General features: G+C 42.7%; 1 protein-coding gene across 2 annotated transcripts in view; it reads right to left on the reverse strand.

Moving 5' to 3' along the window:
- Positions 1–13,105, reverse strand: part of AAK1 (AP2 associated kinase 1) — a 180,410-nt gene that overhangs the window by 92,203 nt on the left and 75,102 nt on the right. For both annotated transcript variants that reach the window (XM_030826869.1, XM_030826868.1), the window contains exon 3: positions 1,748–1,866. In XM_030826869.1, coding sequence (XP_030682729.1) covers positions 1,748–1,866 — 119 coding nt within the window. The remainder of the gene's footprint in view (positions 1–1,747; positions 1,867–13,105) is intronic.

The following is a 13,105-nucleotide window of genomic DNA, read 5'->3' on the forward strand; positions in this document are numbered from 1 at the left end:
TGAACAAGCATGGGCAAGGAGGGAGGAAGACAAATAATGAGAAGCAGCCAGAAAACCTACTGCGTGTGTGAAGGAAGATACAGCAAGAACAGGAATCTGGAGCTATGTGCAGGGGAGTGGAAGACATTGGTGCTTTACAGACAGGCCCACGTGGTCTTGACTGTACGTATATGGCCCTTGGGAGTTGGCTGGTTTGTTGTGCAGTGCTGACAGTTCCTTCCCAAATAGTTTTGGCTTTCTAAAATCTAGAGTAGTGCCAGGCTGTCTAACATTCTGAGTACTGCAGCCTAACTAGTTACTCTAAGCAGCCACTGAAAAGGCCACATAGGGTGAAGAGGGGCAAGCGGAGCCTGATGGGATACCTACAATGCCACCCTCTCCATTGTTGGATCCCTTCCTGCTCTTTAAAAAGCATTAAAATCCAGGACATAAAAGGAATCATCATCTCTAGGTGAACATATGTATCTGCTATTACCATTATTCAAATACTAATTTCTTCCAAAGTTTATTAAGCATTTACTTCATGTCAAGCAGTGTGTTGGAGCATACAATTTCTGATTTTAAATAACTTACTTCCTGATAGCAGAACTGCTTACAACATAACAGGTTAAGCAATATAATTGGTATAAAACAAAAGCACTGTGGAAGCACAAAGGAATAAAAGACTATATATTCAAAGTTTCTTATGTATAATTATGTATAATATTACATATTATTATTATATTACTTATTAGGTATAATATTATGTATAATGTCAAACAGAGGTAAAAGAAAGATGCTACTCTAACAAATTCCCATATACTCATAATTCTGCTTTGATCACCGTCAACTCTTGACCAATCTTATTTATCTTCTAAACCCACTCATTGTTCTAAGGACATTATATTATTTCCTCCATATATGTTTCAGCATGTATATCTAACACATAGGGACTCTTTCTTTAAACATATAAATCTGCATCTTGAAAAATGAGTAAGTTTTAAGAATTGAAGTCTAATTAGCATAATAAAATGTGCAGATTTTAAGGTGTTCAATTGAGTTTTGACACATATATACCCTGTGTAACCACTATCTAAAACAACACACAGAACATTTCCACGGCCTAGAAAGTCCCCGTATACCCCTTTCTAGTCAACTTCCCACCCCTGAATAAGCACGTTCTGATTTCTATCTCCATAGATAATGTTGCCTGTTCTTGGACTTCTATAAATAGATTCATAGAGTATATATGAGGTTTCTAGGTTTTGGTCTAGGCTTCCAGGCCAAAAAAGGGGGAAAGCATTCCAGGTCGAAAGAACTACATGTAAAAATATTAAATTGTATAAGGATATGTTCACAGGATTTTGAAGAGCTTAGGAGGGTTGAACTAAGACTGGGGATTGGTAACAGAGAGAGAGAGACAAGACCAGAAGAAGAGGCTCATTGGAAAGTTAGGCTTTCTGGATTAAATATCACAGTTAATTTCTGGGAACCATGTTGTTAAGTAAGCTTTTCCCAATGCCCAAAATGACTTTTCTGACCTAAAAACTGGTCAGTTCTCTCAATATGCTCCTTTCTCCTCTGCCCTCCAGCTGAGAGTGACCAAGGCAAGGGCAGTGTCCTATATCCCATGGCTGTTCAGTCCCATTTTGTCCAGAGGCCTCTGTACCATCTCAGGGAAGGGAACAAACCCCACTTGGCTTTCTTATGAGAAGGTACAATCTCTGCCTCCATTTTAAACAGTCCCAAGTCCAAGGGGCAGCCTTACCATTATCTGGATTTCTCTCTTGCACACCTGGAGATCATGCTCATTGTTGACAAACATGCGTTTCAAGGCACATTTCATCCCATTGCTTGTCCTCACCAGAAATACAATAGCAAATCCACCTGTGAGAGAAACACACACAAGCTCTTTTGAGTCAATGTTCAAAAAGTCAACCAGATGACTGTGGTGGCTGGAGGTTGCTGCTGTCACTGCTAATGGTACTGATGCCACTGCCAGCCAGCCTTTAGGACTAGCCTGTTGTAGAACACATTCTTAGATTCTCAGAACTCAGAGATATTACTTGTGGGAGTGGGTGGCAAGAGTCAGAGAAATTGTTCCCAAACACCTATCAGGATAACAAAAGAATAGTAATTATTTTCCAAATAACCTACAAAGAAACAGATAAATGGGCAAAAAAAACCCAACTACCCTACAACTACTATCCTATGTACATTTTTTTTTTTTTTTTGAGACAGGATTTCCCTCTGTGGCCCAGACTGGCATGAAGTGGTGCGATTACTGCTCACTGCAGCCTCGACCTCCTGGGTTCAATCAATCCTCCCACCTCAGCCTCCCGAGTAGCTGGGATTACAGGTGTACACCACCACTCCTGGCTAATTTTTGTGCTTTTTTGTAGAGAAGTGCTTTTGCTATGTTGCCCAGGCTGGTCTCAAACTCCTGGGCTCCCACCTTGGCCTCCCACAGTGCTGGGATTACAAGCATGAGCCACTGCACCAGCCTTATCTTAGATATTTTGATGTTCTTGTTTAATTCTTAACACAATTCTGTAAGATTGGGTGTTATTTTCCCCTTTAAACAATTACCAGCTGAAGAATACAGAGGCTCAAAGAGATTCAAACCAAAAACATTTTTAAAAACATAAGTGGAGCACACTTTCCCTCATACCAGAGAGGCTAGGAAATTATTTCAATAATTGCTATTATAAATAGTTGTCAATTAATTTCAAGAATCTCCTCTTCTTTTCTTCTCATCCTATCACTCAATTCAAATCTAAAAACAGACCTAAAGATTCCTCCGGCCCTCCCTACCTCCTGGGCTGTTAAGAAGATACATGATATGGGTAAGAAAGTGCTAGTCCACATAGCATACACAAGGCAAGCATGACACAATTATTGGGGAGACTTTTTAATGTCCACAATGACCTTTCTCTAAAAGACAGTTCACAATTCATTAATAGAAATATATAAGCCAGGTGTGGTGGCTCATGCCTGTAATCCCAGAACTTTGGGAGGCCGAAGCAGGCAGATCGCTTGAGCTCAGGAGTTCAAGACTACCCTTGGCAACATGGCAAAACCCCAACTCTACAAAAAATACAAAAATTAGCTAGGCATGGTGGGCGCGCACCTATGGTCCCAGCTACTTGGGAGGCTGAGGTGGGAAGGATGGCTTGAGCCTGGGAGGTGGAGGTTGCACTGAGCTTTGACTGTGCCACTTAACTCCAGCCTGGGTGAAAGAGACCCTGTCTCAAAAAAAAAAAAAAAAAAAAGAAAAAGTATATAACTCTACAGGAATTCTCAAGTGCTCTAAATTTGTTACACCACAGCATTCCCCAAATTCTTGGAACCCTAACCTCAACCTTACTCCTAAAGCACTGTATGAGGTGTTCAATGCCATTGGTTGATAGGAGTTAGATAAAGTGTCTAACTTTTTGACAGATAAAGCTGTCAAAGTTGAAGGCTTTGGAATAAGTAGCAGTTACACTGGACACAGTCAATCTGCCTGCCTTGTACATTGTCATCATTTAGCTTGAATATCCTGTCCATTGACCCTGTTCAGCAAAAAAATCAGTATGCTATTCTTGCACAGAGGTGGTCACTAATTGTATAGAGGTGAACACAGAGGTAAGTCTTCAGTATGGGAATTTGAGTTGGGGTTATGATGTAGTACTGGGTTAGGAGCCACATGCAAAATTGTTACAGATCAATAAACAACGATTACAGAGATCTTAGTCCTCTGAGAAATAAAGCCTCAGGTCCTGATTATGCCCTTCTAATTCCCCCAAGGCTCAGCAGCACTTTAGTACCTGTCTGTTGATGCCCATGGCATTTCCTGCTGTATCTTTACATAGTTATTCTTTTCGAGTTAGCTTGAGTAGGTTTTTGTTCCTTGCAACCACAAAGCCTTTATCATAAAGCACTGTTGCATGTTTTCATAAAATACACACCTAATTTTGTAAAAAGAAAATTTAATGGGCTTCAGTTCCAAATGTGGACTGTGATAATGATTTACCAGAGACTGCATGTTTGTATATTTCCTGTTACAATGTTCCTCAGTATTCGAATAAACACTAAAATTTACCGTACAATCTTTAATTTTAACTGTCATCTCTCTAATCTTTGTACCTCAATAACATTTTCCATTTTCAAAAGTAGCATTGACACTTAGAGGTCTTATCTCTCTCTCTCTCTCTCTCTCTCTCTCGCGCGCGCGCACACACACGCGCACACACACACACACACACACTCCTCAATTCTAAAATGCATGTTTTTTACATTTTGCTTTTTAGGGTATCAGAATGTCTTGTAATAAACATGTGCATTTAATGCAGTGGTATTTATCTTTTCTTCCCCCCACCCCTGCCAAAGTTATTAAATCCATGATGTTATCTTATAATCAATCACAATTGAAGAAAATAGTAGTGTAAATTACAAAATTTCTATGTATGTTCATAATTGTTTTGTAAATAGTATAAGTAGGATTCATTTCATTGATATTTCGAATTTTTTAAAAAATCACAGAACTACAGACTTCACAAGAGTGGCACTCCTAGAGAGCATTAAGTCCAAGTGTTTTGCTTTATGCATAGACAAACCAAGAGAGGCTTAGGAGTCCCATGGCTAGTTATGGGCAGAAGCTGGAGTGGTTCAGTCGCCTATAAAAACCATGTGATACCCTTTAGGTAATAAGGAAACAGCTGACAGTGTTGTGAAACAAAAGGTGGGAATAGGTATTTCCTACAGTTCAATGATGCCCGTCACTGCTGAAGGACAAGGCAATTCTTTCAGATGCTGCAATTTGAGATAACTACCACCAGATGGGAGCAGTGTAGTTTTCTTTGTAGGTAGCAAGATGACCTTTTCAGCCAGGACTGAAGAAATGGGTCAGTCGCCTACCACGCAATCCAGTAAGCACAATGGCTGACAAGAGCCAACCCAGATTCTCAAAGCCTATGACCATGATAAATCTAAAAGCAAATCAGTGAATCATTTTACTTAACACAGATGAAGCCACACTGTCAAGCATCTATGCCTATAAAAGGGCTTATCTGCAGATGAGAAGCATTTAAATCATGAGATCAAAATCCACGCCTAACAGGATTTGTCAGTCTAAAGATGTTGGTCACTATCACTGTGTAGTTGGCCAAATGGAGATGTAAACTACTAGGAGAGAAGAGGGGAGATAGTGCCATTCAAGATACTTCTCGTGCACAGCCCCGTCTGTCACACGGATCAGGGTGATGAGATTCTCAGCCAGAGCTTAAGAGGGTTCAGGCTATTACGGAAGGAGGCTGTCAACAGAGAAGACTGTCAATAGAGATGTTTATTTCAGCCTGAGTTGCATCCCAAGATCTTGATTAAAAGGAAAAACCTAATGGTTTGGACAGAGGTAAGAAAATCTTAACATTCAGTAGCTTGTGTCAGTCTCTCTGCCTACTGGCATTTTTTGAAACACTCAGATAATCTCATCCATGACTCTATTGAATCATAAAGATAAAAAGGATACGATCTATTATGTGAAGCAAGCAAGTGAATTAGGCAGGATAATTTTGACACAGACATGCTTTGCCTATTAAATATGTAGGATTTTTTTTATGTCCACAAGAAAACATGTTTTCTCCCATTTTCCCTAAAATATATAGCATTTTTGGTCTTTCTCCCCCTAATTGTTGATGGAGATGTGGATGGCTATTTATAGCTCACCATGAGTTTAGAGGTTTTGTCTGTTTGGTTTGCCTCTGGATTGTCATGCCACAAAATAGTGTTTAACACACAGTGAGCATTCAATAATGAACTAATTCGCCACTTAAGGTTTCTACAGAGGACAGAAAAGGCTACATACAGATAGTAGTAGAGAATATGGGAAACGAATGTGATGTAACGGGATGGCCACCATGCAACTCCAGATCATTGTTGCCATGTGGGAATATGGACCTGGTTTTGTCGGATCTGCTAATTTCTAAAGATGAGCTAGAAACCCAAAATTGTATGGGAAATCTCCATATTTAAACACTGGCAACAAGTCACCTTTTAAATTAATGCTGTTCAGGTCACCATAGCATAGAGGCTAAAGAAAACACATCTGAAAAGCTTTAGATAATCTCCGAGCCTCCAGTTTTCTATGTCTGATCTAGTCTAACACCTTCATTTTACTCAAGGCCAAGGAGGGGAAGTGACACAGCTCATGTTCCACAAAGTTAAAAGATGATTTCCAAATGAATTCCAACATATATATATATAAATACTAGCTCAGATATTCATTATCACAGTTCTTAGCTTTCTTCCCTCAAGATGAGTTTATGGAATACTCCTCCCACCCAGCATGTGTATACGACTTATTTTAAAGGCATTTCAAAATAAATTATTTCATTCGTATTCACACAATGACTGAATGAGGTAGGCGAGCAACCTATCATACTCATTTTCCCAACAGGAAAGACATGCAGAAAGATTAAGTTCTTTTCACAAGAATGCACAGAGCTAGTTGGTGGCAGAGTTCAGATAAGATTCCTCATCTTTAGAAATTTTTATTTTTATATCAACTTCACATATTATACAATCCACTCATTTTAAGTGTACAGTTTGATGAGTTTTCGCAACTGTATATACCCACACGAGTGGCTGTGGCGACAGCCAATCCATCACTGCAGATAGTTCTTCAGGTACCTTTGTAGACAATCTCCCCTCCCTTCCCTCACCACCTCATGTATTGAATAACTTTGGATCTGCTTTCCATCCCTATAGTTTTGCTTGCTCTAGAATAAATGGAATCCTACCGTATACACTGCTTTGGTCTGGCTTCTTTCATGCAACATAACACTTCTGAGATTCATCTTCATTGTTACATGTAGTTTTTGTTTTTTTGGTCAACTAGTATTCCATTGTATATATATTCCACAATTAGTTTATTCATTCACCTGTTGAAGGACATGTGAATTGTTTCTAGCTTTTGGGTATTATGAATTAAACATTCATACAGAAGTCTTTTTTATGGACATAGATAATTATTTCTCTTAGGTACGTACCCAGGAATGGAATTGTTGGGTCATATGGCAAGTGACTATTTCCCTTTGTGTATAAGAAACTGCCAAGCAGTACTCCACAGTGGTTGTGCTATTTTACACTCCCAACAGCCACATACGAGAGTTCTGGTTGTTCCACATCCTTACCAACACTTGGTGCTGTATTCTTCATTTTAGCTATTCTAGTGGGTGTGTAGTGACATCTTGTTGTGGTTTTAATTTGCACTTCCCTGTAGATCCTTCAACATTTAAACTCCTAGGATTAGCTGCTTCCCATCACTTTCCTGATAAAAGGTTTTAATAAGCATAGGATCATGGAGTCACCAATGAAATTACTGAGATAACTTGGACTTCTACCTGCTAAATAAGCAAAGATGACAGAAGTGCCTAGTTCTTTGCTGGGAGAAGACAGTGAGTGAGAATTTGCAATACACAGAGGAGGGTATTACATCAATTCTAAAATCTCTTTTAGTTCTGATATCAACATGAGATCATGGTCTTCAGACTTTTAAAAAACAAAGACAGGCCAGACACAGTGGCTCATGCCTGCAATCCCAGCATTTTGGGAGGTCGAGGTGGGCAGATCATGAGGTCAGGAGATCAAGACCATCCTGGCTAACATGATGAAACCCCGTCTCTACTAAAAATACAAAAATTAGCCAGGCGTGGTGGCATGCGCCTGTAGTCCCAGCTACTCAGAAGCCTGAGGCAGGAGAATTGTTTGAATTTGGGAGGCAGAGGTTGCAGTGAGCTGAGATCGCGCCACTGCACTCCAGCCTGGGCGACACAGCGAGACTCCATCTCAAAAACAAAACAAACAAACAGACAAATTAGCCAGGTGCACTGGTGCATGCCTGTAGTCCTAAGTACTGAAGTGGCTGAAGCAGGAGGATTGCTTGGGCCCAGGAGGTTGAGGCTGCAGTGAACTATGATGGCACCACTGCACTCCAGCCTGAGCAACAGAGCAAGACCCTCCCTGTCTGTAGAAAAATAAATAAAGAAAAAGATTTAGACACTCTCCTTGGGGGTGTCACCACGATATTCAATTCAGCAATGGGGCTTTGGAAGAAGAAGCAAGTAGTATATCTTCTGGCTCTATATTCAAATACTGAATCATGGTAGAGGGTGCCAAGTCCCAGGGGCTGTTCTGAATGAATCAGGACACCAGTGACTTCCACTTTGCAAGGAAAAGTGAGGGAGGGAAAGGTAAGGTGAGCAGGAAGAGGAGAAATACACCAAAATGATTATCTGAGAAGTGATGGGAAACAGCTGGGCAGACAATGAGAATGATTAGACTAGGAATATGAGACAAAGAAGCCCATCATGGTGCTGAGACAGGGTTTCTGGGTTTGCTGCCAAAGAGGTTTGCTGGATATTTTAAAATCAGGCCTAGATTCTAGGCACTGAAATCGCCACCAACTGTTTATTTCTTGCAGGTAAAAGGAAACTGCACTTCCTAAGTCCTATATACACTTTTGGGAATGGAGTCCACTTGTCTGAGATGGAAAGATGACACAAGCCAAAAGAGCTGGAGGATACCAAATGAAGAAAAACCGCATCCAGGCCCATTTTCTGCTCTTCGTTTTCCAATTTTCTGCCCTACAAACTCTTTGTTTCTCTTTTAAAGTAAGGTGAAATTCAACAGATGCTGCTTACTTAAAGCAGAAAACAAGCATAAAATAATAGTCTTCTGAAGCTTTTCTAAGGAATCAGACAGATAACTCAGTTAAAGTGGGTTTCATCCAGGAGACGTAAATGAACACTGAACAAGTTGCTGGATCTCTCTGGCTTTCATTTCCCCATGGGCAGAAATTAAGACTAAATTAGGCCAGGTGCGGTGGCTCACGCCTGTAATCCCAGCACTTTGGGAGGCTGAGGCGGGTGGATCACGAGGTCAGGAGATTGAGACCATCCTGGCCAACATGGTGAAACCCCGTCTCTACTAAAAATACAAAAAATAGCTGGGTGTCGTGGCACGTGCCTGTAATCCCAGCTACTCGGGAGGCTGAGGCAGGAGAATCGCTTGAACCAGGGGGTTGGAGGTTGCAGTGAGCTGAGATCGCGCCACTGCACTCCAGCCTGAGTGACAGAGCGAGACTCCGTCTCAAAAAAAAAAAAAAAAGAAATTAAGACTAAATTAGTGCTATTTAAACTGGGTTCCTCCAAGCCCTAGGATTACAGAAGGTACTTCGGTGGCTGCACGAGGAAAAACTGACCTCCCTCCCTTACAAGCGTAGGGCTCTGTACACCGCTTCCTCCTCACCTTCAAAGTAGCTCTACTTTTAGCTGTGTAATTTTGGAAAAAGGCTAGAAAAAGAAAAGGAGCAATTCTGCTACAAAGGAGAGAAAAATGTACACCCGAAGTATTCTACAGCTCTAGGTATAAGTATTTTATAAAGACGAAAAGACTACACTACTACAAGTCATGCAAATAGCCCTCACTTACACGCCTACCGAAGGTGTAGATGTGTACAGGCAGCTTCTGGGGAGGGCGCTATGCCCCGCTTTACCTTGAGACATGTAGTATTCCTTTAGAGCCCAACAGGTTAGGTTCAAATCCTGGCTCAGGCAAGCTACAATCTCCCTGAGGCTGTCCTCTCACCTGTCAAGGGCTTTCACTTCATGCTAAAGCCTTTCTTCTGACATGTAGGCTATTTGACCACGTGATTGTCATCAACCAGCCCCTAGGTCGTAGTCCTTCAATCAGGACTGTGCACCAACTCACGATATCCTTCCCACTCCAACTCCTACCTCAAAGCTTTGGGGACGATCAAATGATAAGCAAAGCACCTAGCACACAGAAGGTGTTCCTGCCTTTCCCTTCCACCCCCACCTCCCTGCAAAAACCACTTTGTATTTGTATGATACATTACTTATCATAAAATTCTAAATCTGGAATATCTTCTCGAGATCAAGAGCACAAACCCAAATGCCTGAAGAGTCAGGGAGATCACATAAAGGAGTGAAACAGTCCAGCTTTTACAAAACGTATGGAGGGTGTGTGATGACGCAGACTCACTGTCAGGAAGATCACAGGGAGGAGTGGGGCCAGTGGCCCTGAGAAAGTTCATGCCCCTGCTCATGGGGCAGCCACTCCTCAGTGCCAGCCAACTGCTGTCACGAAGGAGCGTGGGCTAAGAGTTGTCAAGTCTTTTGATTGCTAAAAACAGCTGGATCTTTAGGCAAGAGCTCCTGATTTAAAAATCAGGCAACAAACTTTTAAAAATCTCTTAAACCTTGTGCAGTTTAATGAAAACATATTTCTAAGCTAGGACTGAACCAGACAGCCCTGCTTCCATCTTTACAAGGGCCTGTGAAGTCAGCAGGTCATGTACTACAACATCCACTTGACCAACTGGGAAACGAAGACACAGAGAAAAGCCTAAGCATCCTCCTTAGTACTGTCATCTAGTGGCCGGAACAGGGCTAGACTGCAGGAGTGCCAACTCCTGGTGTCCCCTCTCAAGCTGCCGTCCCCTCCCTGCAGCAGCAGATCATGCAGGAACACCTCCACTCCCAGGGAAGGGAGAAGAGAAATGGCACAGTGAAAGGCAAGAGGGACTGCCTGCAGCTCTGCCTGTCTAGCTGATCAGGTGGAAGAGTGTCCTCCCCATGGTGAGAGCTTGGGTGTACTATTCAGGTGGCAGAATATCCTCTCCACAGTAAGAACCTGGGTGCACCATTCAGGTGGAAGAGTGTCTTCTCCACAGTAAGAACCTGAGTGCACTATTCAGGTGGGAGAGTGTCCTCTCCACAGTGAGAGCTTGGGTGGACTATTCAGGTGGCAGAGTGTCCTCTCCACAGTGACAGTTCAGGTACACTGTTCAGGTGGGGGAGTGTCCTCTCCACGGTGAGAGCTTGGGTGCACTATTCACGTGGCAGAGTGTCCTCTCCATGGTGAGAGCTTGGACGGACTATTCAGGTGGCAGAGTGTCCTCTCCACAGTGAGAACCTGGGTGCACTATTCAAGTAGGAGAGTGTCCTCTCCCTGGTGAGAACTTCGGTGCTCTGTCCACAGTATCTGTGAGCTCCCGTAAGGAATGACTCCCAAGAGGCTGATCAACACCCATCCACAACTTACATCGAAGACAACTTTGCCAAAAGCTTCAGAAGGAACAAAAGTTTGCAAAACTCTAGAACAGATGGCAAGGAGCAGAGCAAAGCTTTTTCCAGGAGAAAAGGTCAATGCAAAGCATGTGTCAACACTGATTTCAGTGGGGGCTTGGGGTTTGTTTTTTTAATGTCAATCTCTCTTCACTTGCCTCAAATTAAAAATTACCATGTGCCAGCTCCTTCTGGGGAACATGTCAAAGCAGTCCTTTCCCCAGGCAGACGGAACACCCAGATGGAGGATGACTTGAGGTTTTCAACTCCCTCTCTCCCCACTCAAGCTGTGGGCACAAAATCAGAGACTGGCACATGGTGGTGGTTGTGGAGGTGATACAGAAACATCAACAGAACCCAATCAAGGCCACAGCCCAGGCTGAACATGGCACACTGGCCTGGCTATTGGTTCTTCCTCTCCAGGACTGTAATGATTGATTGGGGAGGATCTCCAGCTCAGGAGGTTCTTTTTAGGGGTTTGGCAAGAGTCTCCCTCCTCCTCTCAAAAATTAATTTTCCAGGAAAAAGACTTGCCTGGAACAAAAGGGAAGAGTTTAAGAAATCAAGTTGGTTCACATATACCAGAGACTTGTTGATTACCGCACCTAGAACCACAGCACACTGGGCCTGGGCTATCAGCTAACGCTGACCAAGAAAGGGCCTTTGCACAAGCTACCCGCCCCCACCTTTGCCTTACTGCTGCCACAGGGTTAGCTATCTGGCAAATGTAGAGAGATATGCTGAAAGACATCAGAAACTGAATATCATTTGAAACTTCGCAATGGCTTCTCACTCCTCTTAGAATAAAACTCCAAATACTGACCAAGGCCTGCAAGGCCCAGAGTGATGTGGTCTCTCTCCAACCTAGCTCATACACCTCCACCTTCCAGTGCTCACTCTGTTCCAGCCACAAGAGCCTTCTTTCTTCTTCAGCATTGCTTATGCTCCAATCTGCCTAAGGATCTTTGCACATGCTTCTCCCTTTGGCCCTTTCACCCCATTCTTGGCCTGAGCCACTCCTAGTAATCATCCTTCAGATTTCAGGCTAAACGTTACTTCCTTGCTAAGCCTTTCCTGATGGTCCCTGGCCCTCACTCCCATATGATTAAGTTCTTTGGTATACACAGCACCCTCTACTTTCCCTCCAGGACATACCAAGAATATAATTAAATACTTATAGGGTAATTCCTGGTTGCATGCCTTCTTCCCCTGTACACTCTAAACTGCACAAAGGCAGGAACGATGACTGATTCACTGTGGCATCTCTGTCACCCAGCACAGTGGCTGCTCCATAGCAGGTTCTCAAGTGTTTGTTATACAATGTGTTTGCCGAGTACCATAAAGGATACCAATAAAAAATTTAATAAAAACAACAAAATTACAATGACAGCAACAACAAAAACCCTTCGCAGACCTTCAGAAGGTTAGAGTCTAGTATGGGCTAGAAGGGACATATATTAAGAGAACATCCTCTTGGTGAAAAGGTAGAAAAACCCTGCACTGCTCAGCCTGGCACAACTGAGCAGTGTGAGACAGGACCGACTGAACCCTTCGCCCCAGGGCAAGTGCTCAAGGTGGAACTTTAAGGGGAGCTTCACAGAAATCTCTGTGCTGTCACAACAATAAACACTTGTCCTATACACTATTGCTTCTTTCAAAAATAATAATTGTGCTGGAAATCAAAACGTTCTTCAGTTGAGAGGAAAAGAAATCAAACACCCCATGCTCGATGCTGAAGCATCCCTTGCCTAAAGGAGTGGAGAGCCTCTTGGGCATAAATTGTGCTCATCCCTCTAATCCACTGGGGCCACAATCTCCTAGTAAGTGATGAGCAAACAGAGCAGCAGAGGTCAGCCGGAGGGAGCAGCATCGGTGCTCAGATGTGTCAGTCCCCACCCATGCCACAGACCTTCAAGCTGTGGCTCTGATCATTTCAACCAGGACACCGTATGTTAGTGGACTACATTCTCCAAAAGAGAATGGGAGACTCAGCAAAG

The sequence above is a fragment of the Nomascus leucogenys genome, chromosome 14 (genome assembly GCF_006542625.1).
Source record: "Nomascus leucogenys isolate Asia chromosome 14, Asia_NLE_v1, whole genome shotgun sequence".
Lineage (NCBI taxonomy): Eukaryota > Metazoa > Chordata > Mammalia > Primates > Hylobatidae > Nomascus > Nomascus leucogenys.